Source organism: Gymnoscopelus braueri, assembly GCF_963280865.1.
Source record: "Gymnoscopelus braueri genome assembly, chromosome: 9".
NCBI lineage: Eukaryota > Metazoa > Chordata > Actinopteri > Myctophiformes > Myctophidae > Gymnoscopelus > Gymnoscopelus braueri.
This window is the reverse complement of record NC_137610.1, coordinates 12,019,503-12,047,350: the sequence shown is the minus strand read 5'-3', so window position 1 is coordinate 12,047,350 and position 27,848 is coordinate 12,019,503. Positions and strand designations below refer to the sequence as shown.

The 27,848-nt window shown below is 44.6% G+C and overlaps 1 protein-coding gene across 10 annotated transcripts in view; it reads right to left on the bottom strand.

The window, feature by feature from the left end:
- Positions 1 to 27,848, bottom strand: part of frmd4a (FERM domain containing 4A) — a gene marked incomplete at its 5' end in the record, with an annotated part of 115,500 nt that overhangs the window by 45,421 nt on the left and 42,231 nt on the right. For 9 of the 10 annotated variants that reach the window (XM_080438681.1, XM_080438680.1, XM_080438675.1 and 6 more), the window contains 3 exons: positions 321 to 413; positions 2,807 to 2,901; positions 9,842 to 9,907. In XM_080438681.1, the coding sequence (XP_080294807.1) occupies positions 321 to 413; positions 2,807 to 2,901; positions 9,842 to 9,907 (254 nt within the window). Of the gene's footprint in view, positions 1 to 320; positions 414 to 2,806; positions 2,902 to 9,841; positions 9,908 to 14,187; positions 14,649 to 27,848 lie in introns of those variants that run through there. The other variant, XM_080438683.1, reaches the window with a different exon arrangement.

Here is a 27,848-nt window from a genome sequence, read left to right as displayed (position 1 = left end):
CACACACGCACGCATACATGCATTGCACGCATACATGCACACACACACACACACACACACACACACACACACACACACACACACACACACACACACACACACACACTGTTTAATGTTGAGCAGGTTCCCACTAACTGCATGTATTTTTCTTTCATCCTCACTCAAACACCACACTTGACCTTTCTCGAGTAGTTGAAGGAGTATGAGTACAAACACAAACAACACACACTCGAACGCGCAGAAGTGTGCGCAAACGCGCACACACACACAAGAATGAGGCACATTGTATTTCTGAATCGCACAGGTGAATAAAGACTTACCTGACACAGAAATAGAGGACTATGGGCCCAGTCTTCTTGGGGAACTCGTGTTCTAGAACCCTGCGGTCCAGCTGCAGCCAGCTAAAATGGCCCCTGAGAAGAGAAGACAAACAGCTCATCAGCACGGTGAGGGGCCCCAACACCACTCAACCAACAAGACCAAGGCAAACTTGAGCATTAAAAATGAATGCCAATGTGACACAAGAGGGCCTTTTCTCTTTCCCAAGTGTCTCTCTCTCTCTCTCTCTTTCTTTCTCTCTCTCTCTCTCTCTCCTCCTTTTCCCTCTCCCTTCTTCTTCCCGTCTTCTTTTCTCTATTCCCTGTTCTCCAGCCCTCCCCACCCCTCTCTCTCTCTCTCTCTCCAGCAGGGATGAAAACTGCAGAGGCAGCTTTGTCGCCCTGGTTACCCTGCATGGTCTCCTGAGCAACATCACTCTTCTTTCTTTCTCTCTCACTCTCTCTCTTTTCTTTCTCTGCAACCCTTCTCCTCCCCTGTCTGTCTCCCACCACAGTCACTCAGTGGTCAAAGTTCATCCCTCTTCTGGTCCCACAGACACAGACCAACAAATCATCACGTCATAGGACAGACCCCCGTGGGGTTTACTGTATTCTGTATAAATGCCACAGAGAACTTGATGGCCTAACCTGATATCACATGGAGGTACAGCACTGAGTACAAAAGAGGAGAGAATGTAAGATGCAAAGGCCGGGGTGTTGTTTGTCTGTATGGAAATCATTTCAAAGGAGTGTTTGCATTGAGAGAGCCGGGCTGTGTGGTGAATGATGTGTGTGTGGGCTATGTATGCGTGGGTCACCTGTGCCGCTGATGAAACCCATTCAAATGGCATTTTTTGCATTTCAAGCACTCGATTCATGTCTGACATTCAGGTAAACACACAGCATGCGAATGCATATGTCAGCTAGCACTGTTCCATTAGATCCCAGTCTCACCAATGCTGGCCTTGTCTCAAATTTCATCAGTGACTACAGACAAACATTAGCCTTTATACTTGGCCGATTTACAAGCTCACAACGCATCACAATGCAACAACAAACTCTCCATTTGAGAGAAAAACAACAAAGCACCTCACAGTGTTCATGTTAGAAATACTTCATTTCCACCTGACAGAAATCCACTCATTATCAACATTGAACCATGTCATAATATAGAATATACCTTAGAGCTGTTGTGTGGAAATAAGAAAAAAGTCTCCCCCCCTCTTCTATGTTGCCTAGAACTGGAGAATTGATTGTTGGGGTCATGTGATCAGTGACATACGGAAGGTGTACTCTTTGGCCCGCCCTCTTTGGCTGCCTCATTCACTAGAATGGTGAATTTCACTTCCAGCTGAAACAGTGCCACTTGAATATAAAGTTAAGACTTATTAAAGCATTTTCAGCCAATTGATTTCTATTATCTACAAGTACAATGTCTTGAGAAATGTGATATACAACCATAGGCCATTATAAACTACTACAAGTCGCACTGTTTCAGCTGGAAGTGAGATTCCCCATTCTAGTGATTGAGGCCGCCTAGAGGGCGGGCCAAAGAGTACACCTTCAGTATGTCACTGATCACATGACCCCAACAGTCGATTCTTCAGTTTTGGGCAACACAGAAGGTGGGGGATTTTTTTTCTTATTTCCACACAACAGCTCTAAGGTATATTATGACATGGTTTGATTTAATGTTGAAAATGAGTGGTATTCCCCTTAACTGTATATGGTAGAAGATTGTGAGCCTGCCCAGAAGTTCAACTAACAAGTCCTGCACACCAAGACAATCGAGTGAAAGGGAAAACATCCAAAGCGCAGTTGTAACAGTTTGTTAGCTTGTTAATCTTTGAACAGAAGAACTCTGTAGACATGTCATGTTACATTTATTTATACAGTACAATCATAAAAAATCATCCATAATCGATACATTAATAAAACTAGACCCAGCTCTGCTGTGTTTGGTGCGAGACACAGCAACAAAGTATAAATCAGCTGTCAACACTTCTACCAGACAGCTCTGTATCTACAAAGACAGAAGCTGAAGTGTCTAAAGATCTATTTATATACAATATATGACCAGAGCTGTTAAATCAACATGGATTAAATTGTCAGTCATATGTTTATGTGAAAATTATATTTATTTTTGTACTAAGGTCGCAATAGGCAGATTCCTAACGCTATCTTTGAAGCCCAACTGGTGCTACAGCTAGGAATAACTACCTTTTTTTCCTTCTTTTTTCATTGAGGTTCTGTGTAGAACCACCAATTTTTTGGGCAGCCTATAACCTTAAAATGACGCAAACAAAAATAGGGGGAAAAAAATCTTAAATTAACCAAAAGACAGCAGCAGTTGCACCACCACCGCAAAGAAAGAGCCCACCAGAGCCCACTCAATCATAGCAGAGCTGACCTGTCAAAAACGCCCCCCCCCCCCCCTGTAGAATTTTGAGAAATGACCTTTCACCACACACAGAGAGACATTGACTTACGTTTCATCTGTGTAGGAGATCCCAAAGTACTCCTTCTCCTTGAGGTTGAAGTGCGAGGCCACCAGGTCCAGCAGGTCCTTGGCCATCAGCTTGGGCTGCGGGCCAAACAGAAAACACAGGGGTATTGTGATTGTTATTACATGGGCCATTGCTGTTCATCAGTTAGCGCTTGGCTTTGGAATCGCCAGTGTAGTGGTTTGTTTTGTGGACCGTAGTGTAACTGTACAAACTACATGTTGTTCGGCCGCGTGTGACTCCATATCGCAGAGGCTATTGATTTACTGCAGTGACTAAGCATTCTGACCAACAAGGGGGGCAGAGAGCGAGAGGGAGAGAGATGGATGGAGTGTGTGTGGATGCTGCTGACTGTGCAGGTACCCTGCCCTTCCCCTCTCTTCCTGTCTCGCCTTTCTTCCCTTCTTTCTTTTGACCAACACCCCGACTGCAGAGTCATGGCTCTGGCCTCAACCACTACACTGCGGGGACAAGGCTAGCTGCTAGCTAGTTAGCAACTACAGTGAGCTACAATAGTTGGTTTCCAGGCTTCTGTGAGCAAAATGTGTTGATGTCCTGCTTTCATTGCAGCACTGGGAGCTTTCAGAACCGTTCAAAGCAGAGGCAGGCGGCTGCTGCCATATGCTGCTGGTTTGTGACATTCTGAGTAACAGTGCGCCCCACCCTGAGGTTAACCATGGGGTGTGCCTCTCTGCCTACGCACACACACACACACACACACACACACACACACACACACACACACACACACACACACACACACACACACACACACACACACACACACACACACACACACACACACACACAGGATGATGTGTGGAAGATTGCTTTATTTGTCATTTATTTTCTTCTTCTGCAAGCAGCATCAGAACACGAGATTATGTTTCTCCTAAAGACAGCAGAAATTCATAAAAGAATAAATAAATAGTACAATAAATTCTTATCAATCTAAATAAATAAATCCCAAACTAAATTAATTCATGACATTAAACACACACACACACACACACACACACACACACACACACACACACACACACACACACACACACACACACACACACACACACACACACACACACACACACACACACACACACACACACACACACACACACACACACACACAACTATATGTCCAGAATCTCCAGATGCAGGACCCCCCCCAAAGGCCAATTCTGTTATCAGCCCACTGCACAGCTACCGCTTCAATGACACAAGCTACCGAGAGCTATTTAAAGGGAAGGTGGTGATGTCATGCACACATCGCATGCATGCAAATATACACACACACACACACGCACACACGCGCGCGCACACACACACACACACACACACACACACACACACACACACACACACACACACACACGCACACACACACACACACACACACACACACACACACACCACATCTCCACTGACCTAGATCCTACATAAGAGCTACGCCTACACATCCCTCTACACAGAAAGACCCTGGAGAGAGAGAGTGAAGCCTTGAAAGAGAGGGTTTGGAGCAGTGCTACGGACAGACGGACGGACGGACAGACAGACGTACGGACAGACGTACGGACGACTGACAGATCAGCTTCACGTACAAGCCGATAAATACTTGATCACAACAGCAGCATAATAAGATTTTATCGGTCGGCGGTCGCTGTGCTGTTTTACTCTCTATCTTCCCGGGTCTTTGTATAGTAGTATGTCTCTGTGTTACTCTCTCTCCCACCTTTCGCCCTGCTCTCTCTCTCTCTCTGTGTCTCTCTCTCATTCTGTAATTGCTGTAATGAATGTTTTGGTTCGAGTCTGAAACCATGGTGGTCTCTCATTTACTGCCCAGCAGCTGACAGCAGCCCTAGCAACAACACTTATTAGATGAGTCCCTATATGCATGCACGCCACAACAGCACAACATCCAATAAGCAGAGGTCACTGGCCAACGGACAGACACAGTGACCAATAAGGAGGGATGCTGGAAAAGAAGAAATGGAATGAACGACACAACAAAATGCACACAGACAAATGTCTCCCAGAAAGAATCCCATTTTCATAACTCGGAAGACAAAGTGTGGTAATCAAAAGGCACATGATGTAGTGGAATATGTGATACGTGATCATGAATACTGAACACACAATAACAGCCACATGAAGTGCATTAGGCAAGGTAATTGAGTTAGGTTCCTCAAAAGAGATACCCAGCGCTCACGCTTACCCATGCTCACACACACCCACACACACACACACACACACACACACACACACACACACACACACACACACACACACACACACACACACACACACACACACACACACAGCACACACAGCACACAAGGAGCACAGCACACCTTTGTGAGATGGCAGGCATCTAACAGGATTCCTGGAAGTGTAATAATGTTTCAGGAGGATACTGATTGTGATCTGGATAGCTTGAGTGACAGGTAATAAATGATATTGCACAGATACATGAACCAACATGCACACAGACAGACACACACACACACACACACACACACACACACACACACACACACACACACACACACACACACACACACACACACACACACACACACACACACACACACACACACACAGAGAAACATAGACACATAGACACATTTGCAAACAGCTGCACACAATCATTAAACGTAAAGGTACATGCTGCACGGAAAAACTGCACATCCACACACAGACACACAAATGCACTCAAACCTGCGAACACACACACACACACACACACACACACACACACACACACACACACACACACACACACACACACACACACACACACACACACACACACACGCGCACCACACAGAGGAGGAGACACATAGATGCATACCCACAGAGACTGAACAACACAGAATTCATGCGTGCTCACGCACACATTCTACAGAGCACACACTTGCTATCTATCGTAGCAATCTATCAGAGCGGACAGCTTGCTGCTAGCTCAGACGGTATTAGTGCTAACCGACATTTAGCCCGCGCCTCCTCAGCAGCACAGGTAATTAAACGCCATAGGAATTACAGCGAGGTGGAGGTGGAGGGAGAAGGAGCAGGGAGGAGACACACTAATGTGTACCCACAGAGGCTGAGCGACAAACTCAAAACACCACTGCACACACTAGACAGGAAGTTACAGTCAACGTTTAGCCCAGCTCTTGGCGCCTCCAGGGATTTTTTTTTTTTTTTGAGGGAAGCTTTTCACTAATACACCATTAAGTGGGAGTCATTTCAGTACAACCATAAAGCATTTCCCAAAGTGTTGTGGTGAAGATACAGTATATAGTCTTTGAAGCACAAATTGGCTAGCAATACTCTTGGCAAGTCTTAGGTGATCTGTTAGCCAAATGAGAAAGTTTGCTGGCAAACACACTGAAGTCTCCCTATGCAGGCAACTATGTTGCCAGTAAACTGGAGGGGTGCATCTTTTCAGGGACATGTTGTCATCTTAACTGGATAAAACTGGATCATTATCAAAACCTAAACCTAAACGTCTGAGCAAAACATTGGTGTAAAAGTCAACAACTTGACAACGGTACATATCCTCAGTAAGCCATTCACTCATCAGCAACCTCATAACAGGTTAACCTGAGCGAGTGCAGATGTTTTGATGCTGCGTTTTGGGTCTCATGGTTTACTTCCAATAAGTGTGTCTGCCTGCCGGCACATATTGCCCTGCTAATGAGGCATCCCTCAATAAACAAAGGGCTAATCACGCGTGCACACGCACACGCACACACACACACACACACACACACACACACACACACACACACACACACACACACACACACACACACACACACACTCAAAGGTAGGAAGGGGTGAACGACACTTCTGGGATTAAACAGTGCTGGAGCCAATGCATATGAGCTGATTACAGCAAAGGAGATCCAGTGGTTCAGTCAGTGTCTGCTCTGCCTGGCTTCACCACAGGATCTGTCATAGAAGGGGATTCAGCAGCACTGACATGACCACAGCCCTGTCAAATTATCTTGCAAGACGTGATGATGTAGCCTCCTGTAGCACCTCAGAGACAGGCTGTGGTGGAGGTGGTTGGCTTTGCTGCTAGTCTCCAATGCGTTTCATTGAAACTCTGCTAGCTTCTACTCCCAGCGCAAGACGTCCTTGTTGGCAAACAAGAAGAGCCGTGGTTCTCCACCTCGGAGCACAGGAAAACTCAGAATAACACTGGAATTCTCTACGGTCCCACTAACCACTCGATGGTCTACTCAAACATCCGCTCAACAGAGAGAAGAGAGAGTGAAACAGAGAGAGAGAGAGAGCGTGAGCTTGCTGTATCCTGATTTATACGACCAAGTTCTGTTAATAACATCCTCTCTTCCTGTCATATGCTTTCTCTCGCTCATCCCGTCTTTTTCATGAGCCATAAACTGGCGTGGAACAGTCATTCTCACACTGTAAAACAGCATTAGCTGACACCATAACAGATCAATATATTGACCACATTTTGTGGTGGTGATCACATCATGCCCCTCCGCTCCTCTTAAATGTAGGGGCATTTCATCACATTTGGAAGTCACTTACAGTAAGACCTGCTATAAGGTCTTTGGTGTATAAAACTGTGTTTGCTTTTATTTTAAAATAGCTGATCTACAAGCTTAGATAGCATGTTATGTAGACAGATGCCAGGTCATTGTGACCTGGCATCCTACAGTATAGTCTAGTGTGTATAGTTTAAAATATAGGCTGATGATAGGTTCTTGGTTTACGTAGATATTAGTTATTATTAGATTATTGGTTTACTTATGTATTACTTTATTATTAGATTACTATTTCTATGGATTTGATGTATTATGATGTATTATCTTGTGTCCTTGCTTACTGTAAATCGAGCGTCTGCTAAATGCCTAAACTGTAAACTGTAACTGTAAACAAGCTCACCACGCATTGCGTGGTAGCTCTGCCATTCTTGGCAAATGTCCCCCACCCCCCTCCCCCCAGAATAGGGATGATTCAAGTGGCTAAACTGAAATAACTGGAACTTTTCTGGACTCTCAGATTTTCTGCCAATTGTTGCCCTTTGATCCTGTATAACAGCTCCACTCTCTAGGCCCCAAACATCCATCTTCTGAGCCGTGTCACACATCTGAGGCTGGGTGGAACTGACTGAACTGACAGATGTCCTGGATACGACATGATTGCGATACGACACAGCAGGATGAGCACTTCTATTATTTCCACTACTCTCTCCATTTTCTTCCACCTCCGTCAGTCACATCCTCTCTCTGCTTTTCCTTTGGTATCTCTTTCACTTCCTCCCACGTCTCTCATCTCCTCTTTCCCTGGTAAGGAGCATGAACGGATGGGGGGAGGGTGGGAGGATGAGGTGCAGGGATGGGATTGTACTACTTCTTTGGCATTTAAAGAAAGAGAGTTATGAGGGAAAGTGATGTGAGATAACACCTAGAACAGAGAAAGAGAGACACAGGGAGAGTAAGGGTGAGGTAGCAGAGAGAGAGAGATAGTAAGAATGAGAGCGGCGAAAGGAGGCTATTTGAGAAAGAAACGATCAGTTCTGCCCGAGTAATCAAATCACTGCAGACTCTCCTTTCTCCATTCACCTCTATTCTCCCATTCCCATCCCTTTGGCCTAATATCTCTCTCATTCTGTCTCTCTCTCTGTGTGTCTCTCTCTCTCTCTCTCTCTCTCGCTCTCTCTCTCTCTCTCTGTCTGTCTCTCTCTCTCTCTTTCTCTAGCTCTCTCTCTCCAGGAATACCTACTGCTCTCATGCCTCTTTGCCTCGGGAGGCTCATCTCCAATAATTTCTTCTTCTACTTTTTCTTCTTCATCTTCTTCCAGAGGTAATTACCCTCGCTTTCGTTCACTCTGTTCATCCAGTGGAATGGGATAATAATGGTTGGACGCAAGGGGAGGGGAGGTCAGGATTGAGGGGAGGGGAGGTGAAAGGAGGGAAGGCTGGCTCCAGACAAAAAAAAAAGAAATGCTCCAATTCATGGCAGTCAAGCCCATGTGCTGCCTGGGACAGAGGGATGGAGACAGTGAAGCATCATCTACGATCACAACAATCAGGAGGTCCAAGAGACAGATGTTGAGCGAGATGGGGTGGGGTGTTGGAGGGTATGAGTAAATGGAGACATAAGAGGGGCCGATAGTTTGTCATAGATGAGTCTGTCAAATGTCCATTGAGGCGGACCAGCGGGACAGATGCACTCCTAGCCTGTCCCACTGACTAGCCCGGGAGGGAGGGATGGAGCTGAGAGGATCATTACTGCAGGGAGGCCCACAGGGAGTAGGGAAGGAGGTGGTGGGTGGGTGGGTGGATGCGCAAGCGAGCTTGCATTGTTTTGGGCAGGGCGGTTAGAGGTAAGATGAGGCATCATTAGCTACGAACAGATAGATACTGTAGATAGAGATCCATGGGTGGATGGCTGGCTGGATGTATGGATGGATGGGGGATGTTTTACTGTTTCTGGGCCTAATTGCACAGACAGTCTGGCGACCAGACGGGGGTTGTGTGTGTGTGTGTGGATAAAGGATGCGTTTAGGAGAGCAGGGGAGGAGAGGGTTATCATTAGGAGTGAACTGTGTGTGTCTGCATGCAGGGCTTCTGTCGGGAGCCTGGGGTCACAGTTGGGTTCACTGTGCCTATATATGGCTTTGTGTGTGTGTGTGTGTGTGTGTGTGTGTGTGTGTGTGTGTGTGTGTGTGTGTGTGTGTGTGTGTGTGTGTGTGTGTGTGTGTGTGTGTGTGTGTGTGTGTGTGTGTGTGTGTGTGTGTGTGTGTGTGTGTGTGTGTGTGTGTGTGTGTGTGAGTGAGTGTGCGCGCCGCGCCGCGCCGCGCAACAAGGGATCAGGTGAGAGGCAAGGCGAAGCAAAGTCACCACTTTCTCTTGGTCAGCAGTAATTGAGCCCCTCAGGGCGGTGCGCTAACATCACTTCTCTCTCTCACTCTAAGGAATGAAAGGGGAGTCTGCAAAGAGCGAGAGAGAAAGCGAGAGAGAAGAATCGAGGGAGAATCACCTGTACAAGGAGCTCCAGCTTCCTGTCATCCAGGAGATGAACCTGACATCGCCTCCCCTCCGTCATCTGAGAAAGACAGAGAACAAAGGACATTGTTGTTAACACAATGGGGGTCAAACTCATGTTTATGTACAGTATCGACATTTGCTACATTTATTTGAGCTCACACTTCACAAACCCAATGAAGGTCTCTCTCCCTTTATAGATGTAAGGACAGTGTGTGTGTGTGTGTGTGTGTGTGTGTGTGTGTGTGTGTGTGTGTGTGTGTGTGTGTGTGTGTGTGTGTGTGTGTACGCGCACTAGAAACAAGGTTAGCAGCACTAACTACTAGACATAATAGTTCAACAGAGAATGTTTCCTGCCTTCATGTCTTCCTAACGGACATAACTGGCATTCCTGTTTGAGCAGGAAGTCCATGCACCATCACAGTCAGAGTGCAGTCATCACAACGATGCACGTACTCTGCAGGGCGTCCATGTGTGTCTATGTGCGTGTGCGTTCGGTTGTTATTACAGTGTGTTTTGGTACAGTAAACACTGCCAAGGACTGATGACATCCATCTGCCGAGTTCAGGCCGTAAACACAGAAGCAGGTGCGACCATGAGACAGGGAATGGCCAAAAACACTGGAGTTGCATGTGCAAACGTGCACAGCACACACACAACACACACAAGATCACCACTAAAACTCTGAAAGTTTGACGACCGACTATGAAACTCGCCGCAATACATAACATGGAGTTTTAACCCTATACTAGGTTGAATGGATTCCCATGGGCTCTATAGGCCCCCTCCTATTTTCGCCCTACACTAAATATCTTTTAAAACAGCCGATCTACAAGCTCACGTGTTGCGTTGCGACGCGTCGTATGCTTGTAGATCTGCTATGTTCGTACATAGAACCACTCCAGAATAGGGATGCTAAGGGTTCAAATAGGTTAAATACAGCACATCTAATTCTTCAACACAGAGGTACAAGCCTTGCCAGAGACTTTTGCGTGTGACTGCATTTGTGCACATGTGCTCATGTGTTGCCATGTGTGTGTGTGTGTGTGTGTGTGTGTGTGTGTGTGTGTGTGTGTGTGTGTGTGTGTGTGTGTGTGTGTGTGTTTGAGCGTGTGTGTGTGTGTGTGTGTGTGTGTGTGTGTGTGTGTGTGTGTGTGTGTGTGTGTGTGTGTGTTTGAGAATGTGTGTGTGTGTGTGTGTTCTTCTCAGCACATGTGGAGTTTCTCTCGCTCTCTTGACAGGAAGTGGGGACCCTGAGGAGCACAAACACCCTCTTCGTCCCGCCTACGCTTCCCCCACATCTGGGAGACCGGCTGAGGAAGGGGGGAGAGGGGGGCGGGGGGTTTGGAGGAAGACCACTTCATTGTCAAGCGCATTCTGTAGCACGTGAGATCTATATTCATTGTTGGCTTTCAACCTTACACAGATTCCTTGTTGGTCATGAATTTAGGATCCTAAAGAATCCTAGAAATGGCACAATATTCCTCTGTCACTGGTTGGGAGACATCAACCTATAGCAAACTGATATCGGTCAGGCTCTATCCTATAGCACCTGCCATTCAAATGTATATGCAAGCATTTGCATAATGTATATGCATCGCATACACAGGCATAACCTGCCCCTATAGTCCATCTCAGGTCTCAGGCAAGGGATTAGAGAGATCATATTGGGCCACCTCTGGGCTCTTGCATGCTGGTGTGGAACGGGTGTGTCCTCAACAACACTGTAATATACGCCTACGTGCTGTAATATATGCTTACCTACTCACCACTGGGCAGCTAGCATAGAGGTGAGAGTTAGCAATGAACTGAAGATACAGACACAGGAGGAGAGGCGGAGTACTGTCTCCAAACTCATCTCTGTGTGAGCCCTGTGTGCGTGTGTGTGTGTGTGTGTGTGTGTGTGTGTGTGTGTGTGTGTGTGTGTGTGTGTGTGTGTGTGTGTGTGTGTGTGTGTGTGTGTGTGAGAGAAGGCAGTTCTTTGAAGGGCTTAGTTACCCTCCCTCATTCATCTGTTGTGGTTTGGGGGTTTAGATTGGGTGCACCTGTGCACACACACACACACACACACACACACACACACACACACACACACACACACACACACACACACACACACACACACACACACACACACACACACACACACACACACACACACACACACTGTAACAAAACTCTCTTATACAGTACATTACTATTACTACAGTATTACTGCTGTGTAGTAAGTCAGTGGTGCGTGTATTATTGAGAGGATGCTCTATCAAGCATACTACTGTACTTTTGTCCAATGATGGTTGGTTATGTCTGATCTGATACAGATACAGATTCATTGGCCAGATTTTAAATTGGCCAATGAAAGCAATTGGTTGGTATAACAATACAATACAAAACTGAAAAGTATCAAACGTCCAAAATGTTTTTGAACACTGTAGTACATTCACACATAGGTGTCAGCTAACCATGCTGTTTGTCCCTGAGTCTGGGACATTCTGCTGAAATGAATGGGCTACACCAGTGGTTATCAAAGTGGGGTCCGAGGATCCCCAGGGGTCCTTGATGGAGTTCCAGGTGTTCCCCAGCAAAATGAGGGAGAGTTTAACCACTTCGAAAATAGCCAATCTACAAACTTTAAACACTGCGCATCGTGACAAATTTGGAATCATTTCGAAAGTGTTTAACACAAATCTTCTCTTATGGGGCTCCCTGGCAGAAAATGTTTTCAGATGGGGGTCCGTGGTCAAATACATATGTCAATTTGGGGGTCCTTGACATGAAAAAGTTTGAGAACCACTGGGCTACACTGTTCACTTCACACAGACATCTTATAAGTGTAAGTGTAGTATCTGCTGACCTGTGCAAACTGCAATGCAGACTACACACACACACACACACACATATACACACACACACACACACACACACACACACACACACACACACACACACACACACACACACACACACACACACACACACACACACACACACACCTGCACAAATACATGCACAGTAACACACACAAGCATAGACAGACAGGCAGAAGAGACAGCGTGTTCTCTCATGCTCTCTCATGCTCTCTCTCTCTCTCTCTCTGTCTCTCTCTCTCTCTCTCTCTCTCTCTCTCTCTCACACACACACACACACACACACACACACACACACACACACACACACACACACACACACACACACACACACACACACACACACACACACACACACACAGGCTTTGCTTGGGTCACTTGGGAATAGTACAATAGCATCAAGGTTATAAATCACTGCCTGGAAGCTACATTTAGGTAGCTCAATATTGCAGGGACATGCTCTCATTATCTACAGTAAATAGCCTATATTTTAAGTATAAAATTCATTTGCCACAAATTGGACACATGCTTCTGACTGTTCCATGCACAACAAATACAAATGTAATTTAACTTTCCTATGAATAACTTGCTGTCTCTGATTGAGCGAAAAAGAAAAGCTCTGCAAAACACATCATCTTTAAGTAATAAAGTCTGCACATCATCATGACAGACAAGGAGCACAGTGTTTTGTCGGTATTTTGATCTCAGCTTCCATGGCCAATGCACTTAACATTGCCACTCAGAATGCAGCCGAAAGCCACACAAGGTAGCCTTGAGCCTGAACACTGGCATAATGGTGTAATGCACTGTAATAAAGTATTGTTTAATAGTAGCACTCATAGATTTATCCCCCACCCCCCAACTGTTTACTGTACATATTCTTCTTTTTGATTACTACACATTTATATGATGTTAGTTTTTGTATTTTTGTATATTATTGTTTGTCTTTAAATGTTTCGATGAATTGAATACACAGGACCCCAAAGGAAACAAGCCATAGTGCTTTCTTGGGTTTAATCCTTTTGTATGGAACTGTACCTCTGTGCTTTTTTTGCAAACTGTTGATAAAGTATTCAATCAAAAAGCCATTTGAAGCACACGTGTAAGATGATTAAAGGTGCTGCTAGCATGCCATGTGTACCTAATGTCGTAGAGAGTGATTCACATAATCGCTCAAACAACCGACATTTTTGGCCGATTATAAGGCAGCTTTTGGCCAGCCTTCATCCTCACAGCCAGGCCTGACTCACTGGCACCAGTGGCATGACATGGTGAGACACACACAAAGCAGCGGAAAATGATGAAACGATGATGTTACTCGTCCAAAAAGCAACGAATCGTGTCTTTCTATTTGCCCGGAGCAGAGCTGCCAATAAAAGACAAGCCTTATCATCATGACTGTGCCGAAACAACAGTAACATTGATGCTGCTGGGCTGTGGGCGATGCGACTGATGATAACACAGACACATTTACCTTTCACATTCACCGTGACGCTCCGCCACAAACAGCCTGGGTCCAGCGGCGGCGATCGGGGCTTCGTTTTGCAACGAATTAATCCCAGAACAAAATGAAAACGTGTTGTTAGCAAGGCAAGCACCACCGGCTCGGTATAAAAATCCCTTTAATCCGGCCCTGGAGGAGGCACATCAGCATCCATGTTACTGACCGGTGCCACTCGCAGCAGCAGCGACGCAGATCACTACTGATCCCTTCACTGTGTGTGTGTGTGTGTGTGTGTGTGTGTGTGTGTGTGTGTGTGTGTGTGTGTGTGTGTGTTTTCCAATGTTATTTATAATACACAACGGCGCAATCCGAGGGCGCAGGACATAAGAATAAATCCCATTCTACCGTTGTAAAAACTGACAATCAATAACAGAACTAGTCTGTTAGTGGCTCTTGGAACGCCTCCACACGGCGACGCTTTCTCTGTTCAGCTCTTCTCCATCCTCCTCCTTTTCTCTGAAGGCTGGAGCTCTCTCTCTCTCTCTCTCTCTCTCTCTCACCGGCAGTGTTGCCAGATTTTGCGAGAGAAATAAGCGACCGGGTCTATGAAAACAAGCCCAAAATAAGCGACTAGTCTACGGTCTACGGCTATTTGAAAATAGCTGCGACGCGTTGTGAGCTTGTAGATCTGCTATTTTCAAAAAAAAAAGAAAAGAAAACAATCTTGAAAAAGGAAATGGTAATCTTGGAATGTTTTGGAGACATTTTAACAACACAAATCTTATATGGGGGTCCCTGGCACAAAACATTTTCAGATGGGGCGGCGGGCGCGTCTGTGGACAATTTGGGGGTCATTGATCATGAAAATATTAGAGAAACATACACTGGTTTATACAAGTTAAAACAACATTAGTCTAAATAAGCAACTATACTTTAGAAACAAGCCTATAAGCAACTACACTTTAGAAACAAGCCCAAATAAGCAACTACACTTTAGAAACAAGCCCAAATAAGCAACTACACTTTAGAAACAAGTCCCAATAAGCAACTAAATCTAATAACTCCCATATGGTCTAGCGGTTAGGATTCCTGGTTTTCACCCAGGCGGCCCGGGTTCGACTCCCGGTATGGGAACTACCTTTTTTCGATGAATTTAGTGCAAAGGACCTCAATAGAAACAAACAAGCCGTAGAGGCTTTCTTGGGCTTAAAATCCTAGCAGACCTTGTATTGAACCATACTTTCCTGTGCTTTTTTCTTTGCAAACTGCTTATAATGTATTCAATCAATCAATCCGAAACAAGGCCAAAAAACGCAACCACAACTAATATTTACAAGCAACTTCACATAAGAAGAAGCCCAAAGTCGCTTATAATAAGCTGACATGGCAACGCTGCTCACCGGGGCTAGTCCCAGTGCCCCCCCCCCCCCTCGCCTCCTTCTCTACCGTAATACACCGGCACCGTGCAGCACACAAACCTTGTGTGTAGTACATGCAGTGGGGAGAGGGACCGTACCAACGGCGAACGAGCGCAGGGGACCGACAATATAGAAAGCACAAAATGCACTCAGACACTGATTCTCATTCCCCCCTCCTATCCTGTCTGCGTTGCTGTTTCTATCTGTGTTGCTTCGAAAACACGGGAATAATAATGGAGGCAAGATGTGGTGGGGGCGGGGAGAGAGTAAAAAGGGGGAATTTTCTGCAGCCAGCAAGCAGCTCACACAGCCATGAGAAACTGCAGAAGTCTCTCTCTCTCTCTCTCTCTCTCTCTCTCTCTCTCTCTCTCTCTCTCTCTCTCTCTCTCTCTCTCCCCCCTCCCTCCCTCTCTCCCTCAATTTCAATTCAAAGGGCTTTATTGGCATGGGAAAATACATCTACATGCCAAAGCAAGTGTTAAGTACAAGTATGAAAAAACAAGCAAAACTAGAAAATGTATAGTACAATTATAGACTTCTAGAATAAGGAAATGTGTAAATAGAGCTGTGTAACTAAACTTGGAATCACATCTCTCTCTGTCTCTCTAGCTCTCAATTTAAATTCAAAGGAGCTTTATTGGCAGAAAACATACGTTCTCTCTCTCTCTCTCTCTCTCTCTCTCTCTCTCTCTCTCTCTCTCTCTCTCTCTCTCTCTCTCTCTGCCTTTGTGCATGTGAATAGCCAACCTACAATACAAACAAACTGGATCTGCACACCATTACAGTCAGGAATCACTGGAAGTGAGAGCTTCCCCCCCCTCTCTCTCTCCACCTTCCGTTTCTTTGGTTTGGTTGTCTTGCCTGAATGGTTCCTGGGCTCCGGACCCACTGCAACCTAACTTTGACTGAACCGCTTTTTTTGGGGAATGACCTAAATTGGGCACTTGTGTGTTCACATCAGTGAGTTGGACGTTGGAACAGCAGCCGTTGAAACCACAACGTGTTAACATAACAGAATGAGCCCAGCTTTCTGTACTGTAAATAGATCGTAATGCGTAATGAAGGTGGGATTGAGCCTTGCCTAAAGGCATTAACTTCTTTTTCAAGGATTCTTCTTGGATATAGGCTAGCGGCTCCTATTTGTTATTGAGTGCCGTAGAAACAGAGTACCCTACAAGTATAACACGTGCATAATGGTTGTGTCTGCACTTGTGTTGGAACTGCCTCCAAGGAAAACCCACCGGCTTTTGTGTGCTAAGCCAAAAAGTGCAGCTGTCAACATCATAGGGACTCTTGGCCATGGTGTGATTGAAGATTAACACAACTTCAGTTCAGAGCTACTTTCTTCTAAAATGAATTGGCTTAACTGACCCTCTGTCGCAAATTACACCACATCTGTGCCAAACGGTACAGCACTTGCGCCGTAGGCCCATATATGAAATACGATAGGATCTGCGGGCTCCATTATAAAAACCTTCACCACTGGAATTAAGCTATAAAGAGACGCTGTTCCAGTGCATTCGGATTAGGATCCAGCGTTTTAGCTTAGCTTGCTGAATGCATAAGGTTAAATGAGCGGTGGTGAGGAGGTGTATCCTTTCCCCTCCTGGTGGACTTTTCTGTTTCTTGGATATTTTTGGCCTGTTCCAGACACCGGAAACGGGCCTGTCCAACTTAAACTTCTCCAGATGACTCTTTCTTTTGGCTTTAATACGTATGCCTCCGCCCCCCCCCCCCTCCCGCTCCCTTCTCTGTCTTTCTTTCGCCAAATACATATCTGCCCTTATTGGCAGCTTCCTCAGTGAGCTATCACAAGGGTCCTGTTGTTTGGCTCAGACTAGGGAGGGAGGAAGAGAGAGTGAGAGAGGGACAGTGGAGGGAGAGGGTGGAGAAAGGCAGGCCGAAAGAAAAACAGAAGGAGACAGTGGAAGAGAAGAAGAAGAAGAAGGCAAAAACGTAGAGCCTGAGCACATTTGAGACACAATGAGAATCCATGACACGTTTGTCAAAAACATTTTGTGCCAGGGTTTTTCAAAAATAGCAGATCTGCAAGCTCACAGTGAGCTTGTAGATCTGCTACTTTTGAATAGCCAAAGTATAAAATATTGGTTAAAGTGTTTAAAATGATTGTGACGCTAGCTATATTAACACATTTTGCTGGGGACCCCCCTGGTACAAGGACCCCTGGGGAACCAATGATTTAAGCGATATCTTCGCTCCTTTTGCACGCTCCACACACGCTAACCTTTGTGTGACCTACATGTCAAGGGCTGTTTGTGCGAGTAACAAGGTGAGGAACACGTCTAGGTGTTACATATATCTGGGCCCTTTACAGGGCCTTGTTAAACGGAGCCAGTGCGGGCTGCTATTCTGGGCAGAGGGTGCGGTCATCGGGAGGTGCTGATCCAGGTCATTTCTGGGGGTCTGGGGGTCTGTGCGGAAGGAAGGCTCTGGGAAGAAGGGGTGAGGTGGGGTTGGCACTTGGCAGGCAGCTTGGGGTTATTACGAGTCAGGTTTTAGGGTCGGGCAGGGCAGGGGAGCGGGGATGGTGGTTTTCGTGGTGTACGAGGTAACCTATATTGATGGAATGCGATATAAACAGCGCCCGGTGGTTAATTGAAGCAAGATGGAGAATCCCTTTAACCCTTTAGGCAGCAGACGCTGACACCATAATCTCTCTCTCTCTCTTTTTTCCCCGAGTCCCCATCTATACCTCACTTTCTCTCTCTGTCACTCACAGTACGGTACGGTATGGAGACTAAACAAATTGCATCTTAGCCACATCAGGGTTTTTTTTGCAGCAGGAGCAGTCTGACACAAACAATTCCTCCATGTTTGATTTACACCACACAGATCATTATAGCTGAATCTGGGCTTTATGACTCCTCGTCAGTTTTAATGCAACTCCTCACTCCCCTGCATATGGTACAGATTACTTTATAGCGCCACACTTTAACACACAACTTAGCCCACAGTATTACACTGTACCTCCGAGAGAGAGAGAGAGAGAGAGAGCGAAACTGAAAATCATAGATCAATAACAGTGGGTTCCTCTCCTGGATATGGAGCGCTCGCTGTATCTGCTGGCTGGGGGAGCCTGGGCAGGGAGGGTCACAGTAAGGAAGCCAGGAATGTCTAGAGTAACGTCTGACCGGCAGCGATCTGTTTTGTTTGTGCAAGTGTGTGTGTGTGTGTGTGTGTGTGTGTGTGTGTGTGTGTGTGTGTGTGTGTGTGTGTGTGTGTGTGCGTGTGCGTGAGCTCCACCCTCTCCCGCTGCCTGTGAGTGACTGTGGGAGTGAAATATGGTTCCAGTTAGGAGCTTTTTTTTCATTTTTTTTCAAATCAGAAACACACCAGCACTTCAAACAAACTGCAGATATTTCTGTAACTGAGCCTGCTTTGGTCTCCATTTTTTTTTTGTGCAAAAGCTTTATTCCCAGGCATTTCCAAAAAATACAGGCCAGTTGTTTTACCTTATCCCCATTTTTCACTGGTTCGTTACCCAAAGCTGTGTGACAGCTTTGTGAAGCTGGTACATGCATTTATCAGCATTCCACACTTACGTACTTAGGTACATACTGGACATAGTTGTGTAAAGTACAGCAGCCGGCGTAATGATGACATCACTAGATCCTTGATATGCTTCAAATTGGACACCGTTCCTACCCAACTTCACAGTAAACTATTGTATATACACCCTCAGAGTGAATATCTGACGTCACAGATAGAAAAATTTGTCCTGCAGGAGGTAGTAGTTGTCGCTGACCTGATCCTCCACCATCTAGCCTGTCTCTCTCTCTCACACACCATATTATATTATCCACATAATATGCAAAAGGAGAGCCAAAGATTTGCAAATCAGCCGGGAGGGAAGAGTAAGCCCCTGTGTGTGTGTGTGTGTGTGTGTGTGTGTGTGTGTGTGTGTGTGTGTGTGTGTGTGTGTGTGTGTGTGTGTGTGTGTGTGTGTGTGTGTGTGTGTGTGTGTGTGTGTGTGTGTGTGTGTGTGTGCGCGCACGTGTGTGTGTGTGTGTGTGTGTGTGTGTGTGTGTGTGTGTGTGCGAGCGGGGGACTAACAAAAGAAAGCAGTGTGTTATCATTTTATGGGGAAATTATAGTGTACCTTATGACTTGATGCAACGTGCAGTCTGGAATCTGGATATCACCGAAGTTTTCCACTATATCTCAAATTCATCCCCTTTGAGCGTCTAGGAGGTCACAAAGCACTGGTTTCTTTCTAGAATACAATGTAATGATGATCCACTAATGTTTGGACAGCGCAGCACATTTCGCCATAACTGTATAGGGGACGTTGTGAGAGAAGAACACAGTTGTCTTACAAGCTGCTTTTAACTTCTTTTTCTTTTTTCTTTTTGCACCCGGCAAACAATAACATAATCTCTATTCGTGCAAATGACTGCCAGGGGACCCTTACTCAGTACAGCTTACTGCATCATGTCCCCATCGGCTTCCCTCTGGCATCCATTGTTTCCTTTTCCTTTAAAACTCTCGCAATGGACTCTCTTCGTCCATTGCAGTACTCTTTCTCATGGTCCAGTCGCTTTTGCTAAAAGCCAAAACTGTGTAGCTAGAACAACTGGGTCACGCACACATACAGCCGCACAGGGAGTCAAGCACTCCTAAAATGCCTGCTGTTCTATTTACTATAAAGCAGGGCCAACGCAAACGTCTCCCTGTTATCACGTCCAGACGCATACAAGCTTTCTGCAGCCTCAGTGTGAGCACACTGCGCCACAGTGTGTATGTCTGTGAGTAATAGCAAGTCACCACCAGGCCACTTAAGGCTGTGCACACGCACATTACACTGCTTTACAATCAACCAGGAGCTGCGTATGGGGCTATGTGCTTGTGTGCAAGCGTGAGCATGTTCAAGTGACATTGTGTGTGTCTGTGTGCTGAGTGTCTCATGGCAATCAGTATCATGTGTCCAAGTGAGCATGTTGTGTGTACCTCTGTCACATACTGTCACAATTAACAAATCCCTGACTGTAAAAATGCACCCATCATTTAAATTATTATTATTGTGTGTACAGTATATGGATGGAGCAGAGCTGTGCTCTCTATCAGAACCGATATTCCACGCTGCTGTTCTCCCAAAGGAGAGCTATAATCATCATACTTTCTTACTAAGTTTATGATGTTTGTCTCTCTCTATTCCCTCTCTGTGTCACAGATGGTGGCAAGTCGTCCTTGTCCTCTACTGACATGATGAGTAAGAACATTCTCAAGATTCCTTTCTGAAGAGAGCTGTGTTGCATCTGTAGATATATTATAAGCAAGTATGTGTGTATGTATGTGTGAGTGTGTTTTGTGCATACTGTAAATTGTAATTAAGGGCATACATTCTGTATGTACTGTACTGTACGTACATTATGTATGTCTGTGTCTGTGTTCATGTACTGTATGTGTATTTGTGAGGTGTACTGTATGTGTACATGTATGTCTCTATTTGTGATTTATGTGTGTGTGTGTGTGTGTGTGTGTGTGTGTGTGTGTGTGTGTGTGTGTGTGTGTGTGTGTGTGTGTGTGTGTGTGTGTGTGTGTGTGTGTGCATGTACAGTATGTGTGTGTATGTGCGCGGCCGTACATCTGCTCTGTGTTTTCGTTTGAAATGGATCTACTGTAAGTGCCCTCAGGTGATTCACAGCAACAGCTTCTAAAGAAAGAAAGAGGGACGACAAGGGAGTTAGAGGTGGTGGGGAGGCGGGGCCAACGCAGCAACAGGCTAAGGGACCAGTCGAAATTTACATAAGGGGGGGTATGGAGGAAAATAGGGGAGGGTCATGCCTTTCTAATTTTGGTCCAAGGGAGGGTCAGCTAATTTTACTTTGAATCCAAGGGAGGGTCATGCAATTTTGAATTGATAAAATAGTCCGTTTTTTATATACCTTTTTAGTACAGCAGAACAGTGGTCAATGACCCCTCTCCATTTCAAAGGATACAAAGAATTCAAATCAAGTAACACCTTGTCTATTTAGAATCAATGACGGTCGTTAACAAGCCATCAACGCACAGCGAGTGTGAACGACCCAGTCAAATCTATTCAGCGTCTTAACGATGGTGGTTGAACAATTAAGCAAAACTTCAACAGGCGTTATTGGAGAGATGCATTATAAATAGGCCTACTATAACTGGATATTCATAATCATTTGAAGTCATTCTGTGCATGTGATTAATGTGGATCTATATGGACAGTTGTGTATAGATGCCTAGCTCCACAAGTAAAACCAGAAGCATCAGGCCATAATTGATAGCCTAATTTGTTTTATGTAGGCAACAGTGTAGTTGTAGTCACTGTAGTTGATAATTAAAAGGGCAGAGTGACAAAAGTTTTAAACTACTGGTTACCAAATATTCAACTTTCTTCAATCTGACCAGGATTCAATGGGTTTCCCACATGTAAGATGAGAACACTATCCATTCTGCTACCACTACTACAGATACACTGTGCATTTAGCAAGACTGACTACACTACAGCAATGTTCTAATCAATGTGGAAAGCAAAACATTGGACATATCAGTTTTAAATGTCATGTTGTATTTGATGGGGAGGGTTAGGGGTGTCAAGAATTTCACAATACGATACATGATGTTGGGCATGATATCGATATGATATATTATTAATGTTCTTTTCTCATGTATCATCAACATTGGCCATCATCTTATAAATAACGTTATAAAGCAAGTTAGAAACAATTACAAAGTGCTTTGTACACACAAATAAATACATTTGTGCAAGCTTAATGGAGAAGTGAAGTTCTCACTAACTATAAACCCATTGTTTCAGAGGACAGATAGACACTAATATAACAAATATAATATAATATAAGACTGCATAACTATAAATTCCACAAACCTCATATTTTTGTCATCTGGACTTTACCAACCAAGTGCAGCCTAGTTATTTCCAACAGCTAAAAAACATCTATAATACCAGATACAGTATAATACAATCTTAGATTAGATGTAGGCCTATTTGAGAGTGCAGATGCATGTCACATTAACGAGCGTCAACGAGCATCAGCTGACACACAACACCTCCCCTCTGCAGTGCTTTAAACTGAAAGTGACTGACTGGAGTCTGTTTCATTTCTCTCCAAAATACCTTGAATATGATGGAGGACATGATTAATAATTACTATGATTATGATAAGCTTTACATTTCATATCATACAGTAAAAACTCCTAACTTTCACCGGCAAAAAAAAAGAAAGTGTTTTTTTTGTATTAAAAAAACAATTAAAAAAATATTACGATACAGTATGACATCATGACAATACCTATCATCACATTTTAATACCACGATAGGCTATATCGTGACACAATATATCGTGACACTTCTAGGCGGGGAGGGTTACTCTTTTTTTTGTAATCACTTGGGGAGGGTCATTGATTATTTTTTTTTGTCAAAGGGAGGGTCATGGCATTTTAGATCAGGGCACATACATTTCCTCCATGCCCCCCCCTTATGTAAATTTCGACTGGTCCCTAACAAGGTACAAACAGGTAAGGATGACATCATGACATCACGCCATGGCCTCCTGCATGGGCTTCTGTTCTGTCCAAATGAAAAGCTGATGAGGGGGACTGACAATGGTGGGTTAAGGAATGTCCGAGGGTCGTGTGTGTGTGTGTGTGTGTGTGTGTGTGTGTGTGTGTGTGTGTGCGTGCGTGCGTGCGTGCGTGCGTGCGTGCGTGCGTGCGTGCGTGCGTGCGTGCGTGCGTGCGTGCGTGCGTGCGTGCGTGCGTGCGTGCGTGTGCGCGTGCGTGCGTGCATGTGTGTCTCACAAGGGAAGGATCTGTTTCCCTTACACCTCCTCTCTTCATCTATAATTCACTGGGTGAGAAATCACTTTAGACCGGGGCTGACCCGCCTGTGTTCTTATAGCTGCTGCTGGAACAATGCATGCAGAGAGACATAATGGTGCGGGGGGGGGGGTCTGTCTGTCCTGTTTGTTTGTTAGGCATTTGGACTGTGTACACACACTGCCTCTGGTGTTCTTAAACTGTTAAGCGAGGAGTGTCTTTACTCCCCGCCACAAAGTCAACTTATTGAGTCTTGTGGATTGATGAGGAGCCATTACCCTTGACCTCGTCTTATCTCTCCTTCTCTGTCTCTCTTGCGTCTCCCTTCTCTCTGTCTTCCTCTGTCAAACAAAACACACACTGCACACACTGACACTGTCATGCAAATCTTGTGGCAAAAACTCAAGGGCGCTGCGTGTCTGAACTGCAATGACCTCTCTCCTGTCCTGGGAATGAAGAGAATACAAAGCGCTGTAATCATTTAACGGGATGAATATTAAACACCCCCATCCGCAATCTCCTCCTGTGTGTGTGTGTGTGTGTGTGTGTGTGTGTGTGTGTGTGTGTGTGTGTGTGTGTGTGTGTACAGGATGGGGGGGACAATCTCTGTGACAATCTACAATCTCTGACAGTGTGTTTGTGTTTTGTGTGTGTGTATCTTGCATGATTGTGTGTGTGTGTGTGTGTGTGTGTGTGTGTGTGTGTGTGTGTGTGTGTGTGTGTGTGTGTGTGTGTGTGTGTGTGTGTGTGTGTGTGTGTGTGTGTGTGTGAGTCACGGTGCTATGCTAATTTATTCCACTGGCGTATTTACATGCATCCCCCGAGCAGTGGAACAGCAGCAGGGGGAAAGAGAGGATTTTGGACAAAAAAGTAAATCCTCTCTGCTCTCCAACAATTTTGCCTTTGCGTTTTTTTGTGCATGTGTGTGCGCGCGTTCGTGTGTGCGCGCGTTCGTGTGTGTGTGTGTGTGTGTGTGTGTGTGTGTGTGTGTGTATGTGTGTGTGTGTGTGTGTGTGTGTGCGCACGCGTGCGCATGTGTGTGCTTGTGTGTGCTTGTGTGTGTGTGAGTGTGTGTGTGTGTGTGTGTGTGTGTGTGTGTGTATGCTCTCCAGGGTCTGTTCTCCAAGGCTCTCTGAGTCTGGTCCAATTAGGTATAAGGGACCCAGAAAGACATCATTCAGAGGTCTTGCAAAAGCTTTGTGAACCTCCCAACCACATAATAAGTGCTTGGTTTTTAAAAGCACCTGTTTCTTTTAGTGACTGACATGTACACACAGCCCACACTCATGCAAGCACCCACATACACAGAAACATTCATGCAAACATACACACACTCACACTCGTGCACGCACGCACGCACGCACGCACGCACGCACGCACGCACGCACGCACGCACGCACGCACGCACGCACAGTTCAGTACATATACTCCACCTACATACGCACACGATATCCAACCACTCCCCCCTCCCCTCCCAACCCCCTGAGACGCTAACAAAAGTAGTCATGGCAACACGTGAGGGATCGAGGCGTCTTGTCCATGTGACCTCTGCGAGGAATGCTTTTGAAAAAGGAAGAAAAAAAAAAACAAGGCTCTGTAAGACAACACTAGGACACTGTAAAAGACGGGAACACCATGACCCCGGGGTATAAACCTAGAGCACACACACACACAACCAGTCTCTCCTCTCCTCTCCTCTCCTCTCCTCTCCCTTGGGAGGCTTTGGTGACGTAATGGCATTTTACGCTTGGCTGACTATCCCTGACAGCTCTATCCCTGACAGCTCTATAGAAATTAGGGTGGGTGGGTGACAGAGAGCATACTAGTAGAAATCGTTAGGAGGCAGGATTCTAGAAAAGGTTACAGCACAGTAAAAATCTAAGTGCACATTTAGCACTGAGAGTGTAAAAGTATTTTAGACTACTTTCCAGAGTTTAATCAACGCTGACGATTTTACAGTGCAGGTGAGAAGGAGAGGGGGTTATATCACACAGCGAGAGAGAGGCAGGAAGCCAAACACAGAGAGATAAGAGGGGTGTGTGTGTGTGTGTGTGTGTGTGTGTGTGTGTGTGTGTGTGTGTGTGTGTGTGTGTGTGTGTGTGTGTGTGTGTGTGTGTGTGTGTGTGTGTGTGTGTGTGTCTGTCTGTATATCTATGGAATGCTAAACCTGCCGTATCTAGATATAAATACATACATAAATAAATGCATTTATAAAGCAAGAAATGCTCAAGTAAATAAATAATTGTGCAAAGAAATATACAATTAAATATTGAAATGTATTCATTTATGTGACCATTTATGTATTTATTTATTTATTTATATATTTATGTATTTATTTAATTATTCATTTATTTTTATATTTATGTTTTTATTTATGTTTTTAATTATTTATGTATTTATTTATTGATTTATACATATATGTATTTATTTATGTATTTATTTCCTTATTTATTTACGTATTTATTTATTTAATTATTTATTTAAACATTTAATTATTTATTTAAACATTTAATTATTTATTTAAACATTTAATTATTTATTTATGTATTTATTTCCTTATTTATCTACGTATTTATTTATTTAATTATTTATTTAAACATTTAATTATTTATTTAAACATTTAATTATTTATTTAAACATTTAATTATTTATTTAAACATTTAATTATTTAAACATTTATTTAAACATTTATTTAAACATTTATTTAAACATTTATTTAAACATTTATTTAAACATTTATTTAAACATTTATTTAAACATTTATTTCATGCCGTATTTCATTGACGGTATGTTAATGAGGGGGCGTGTCTTGCCGTCCCATTCATTGCAATCAAACCCAGAGCGATCAAACACCAAAAAAATAACTTCCAGCCCATACAGCTGGTCAGTGGTCAAATGTATTAATATTTTGTTGATGATGATAACTGCGTTTATGTTCATAATAATTTGGTTTGATTTGATAAATTAACAAATAACAATGAAAGCCATAATATATTTAAAAATATGAAGCAAAACTAAATAATAGATAACAATAAATAAATGCTTGGGGATAATCCCCAACATGTTCATAGGAAGAAATGAAGAAATGAAGACGTATTTACTCCTACCCCCTTCGTATCCTTCCTGATTCATATAAACAATTACAATTTTAAATCTATATCATAAATCCTATGATATCTGTATAAATTAAATATATATTTCAAAAAATCTTATACATATGATATTTACACACACATATTTATTACAGAGAAAACAGAACCGAATGTTTGTGCAATCATCACACAGTAGCCTACTGTTACTGTATGTATATTAAACATATCATATTCATCTGCAGTCATCCATCACACAGTTGTTCTATTAAATAAATGATATTAATGTCTATTATGGCTGTTTTGGACGACTGGGCACCTGGACATCTGGGCACTATGGTACATGTGGGCACCTGTACAACTGGGCACTAGGTACATGTGGGCACCTGGAGAACTGGGCACTATGGACATGTGGGCACCTGTACAACTGGGCACTAGGGACATGTGGGCACTTGGAGAGGTGGGCACCAAAACCATCTGGGCACTAGGGACATGTGGGCACTATGGACATGTGGGCACCTGTACAACTGGGCACTAGGTAAGCAAAGCAAAGTTTACCCAGGGTGTTGGACTAAGTTAACACTTATTTACAGCCAGGCCCTGCATGGAAGCCTTGCTCAAGGGCTATTCAGCGGTGATTCATGATTGATGTGATGAATTGGGGAATCGAACTAGGGACCTTCCGGTATCAAGGCCGCCCCTCTAACCACTAGGCCACCGCTGCCACCTGGACAACTGGGCACTGGGGACATGTGGGCACTATGGACATGTCGGCACCTGGACAACTGGGCACTAGTGACATCTGGGCACCATATTTTTGGGACGACTGGGCACCTGGACATCTGGGCACTAGGGATATCTGGGCACTAGGTACATGTGGGCACCTGGACAACTGGGCACTAGGGACATCTGGGCACCTGGACAAGTGGGCAATTAGGGGTGGAGACATCTGGGCACTAGGTACATGTGGGCACCTGGACAACTGGGCATTAGGGACATGTGGGCACCTTGACAACTGGCACTAGGGACATGTGGGCAAAAAAAAAAATGGTACCACCTGGACAGGTGGGCACCTTGACAACTGGGCACCAAAGCCATCTGGGCACCATGGACATGTGGGCACTAGGGACATGTGGGCACCAAAACCATCAGGGCACTAGGGACATGTGGGCAACTGGGCACCCGCCGTTCTAAAAATGGTTTATGACACTTTTCAAGGTTAATACCATGGTATGTTGTTTTATATAATGGCTTATACCGTATTTTTTAAATGGTATGCCTTTCCAAAACGGTATGTGCCTTTCCAAACCGGTATGCACCGTTCCTGGGAGTGGTATGCTGTTCCAAAATTGGTTTATAC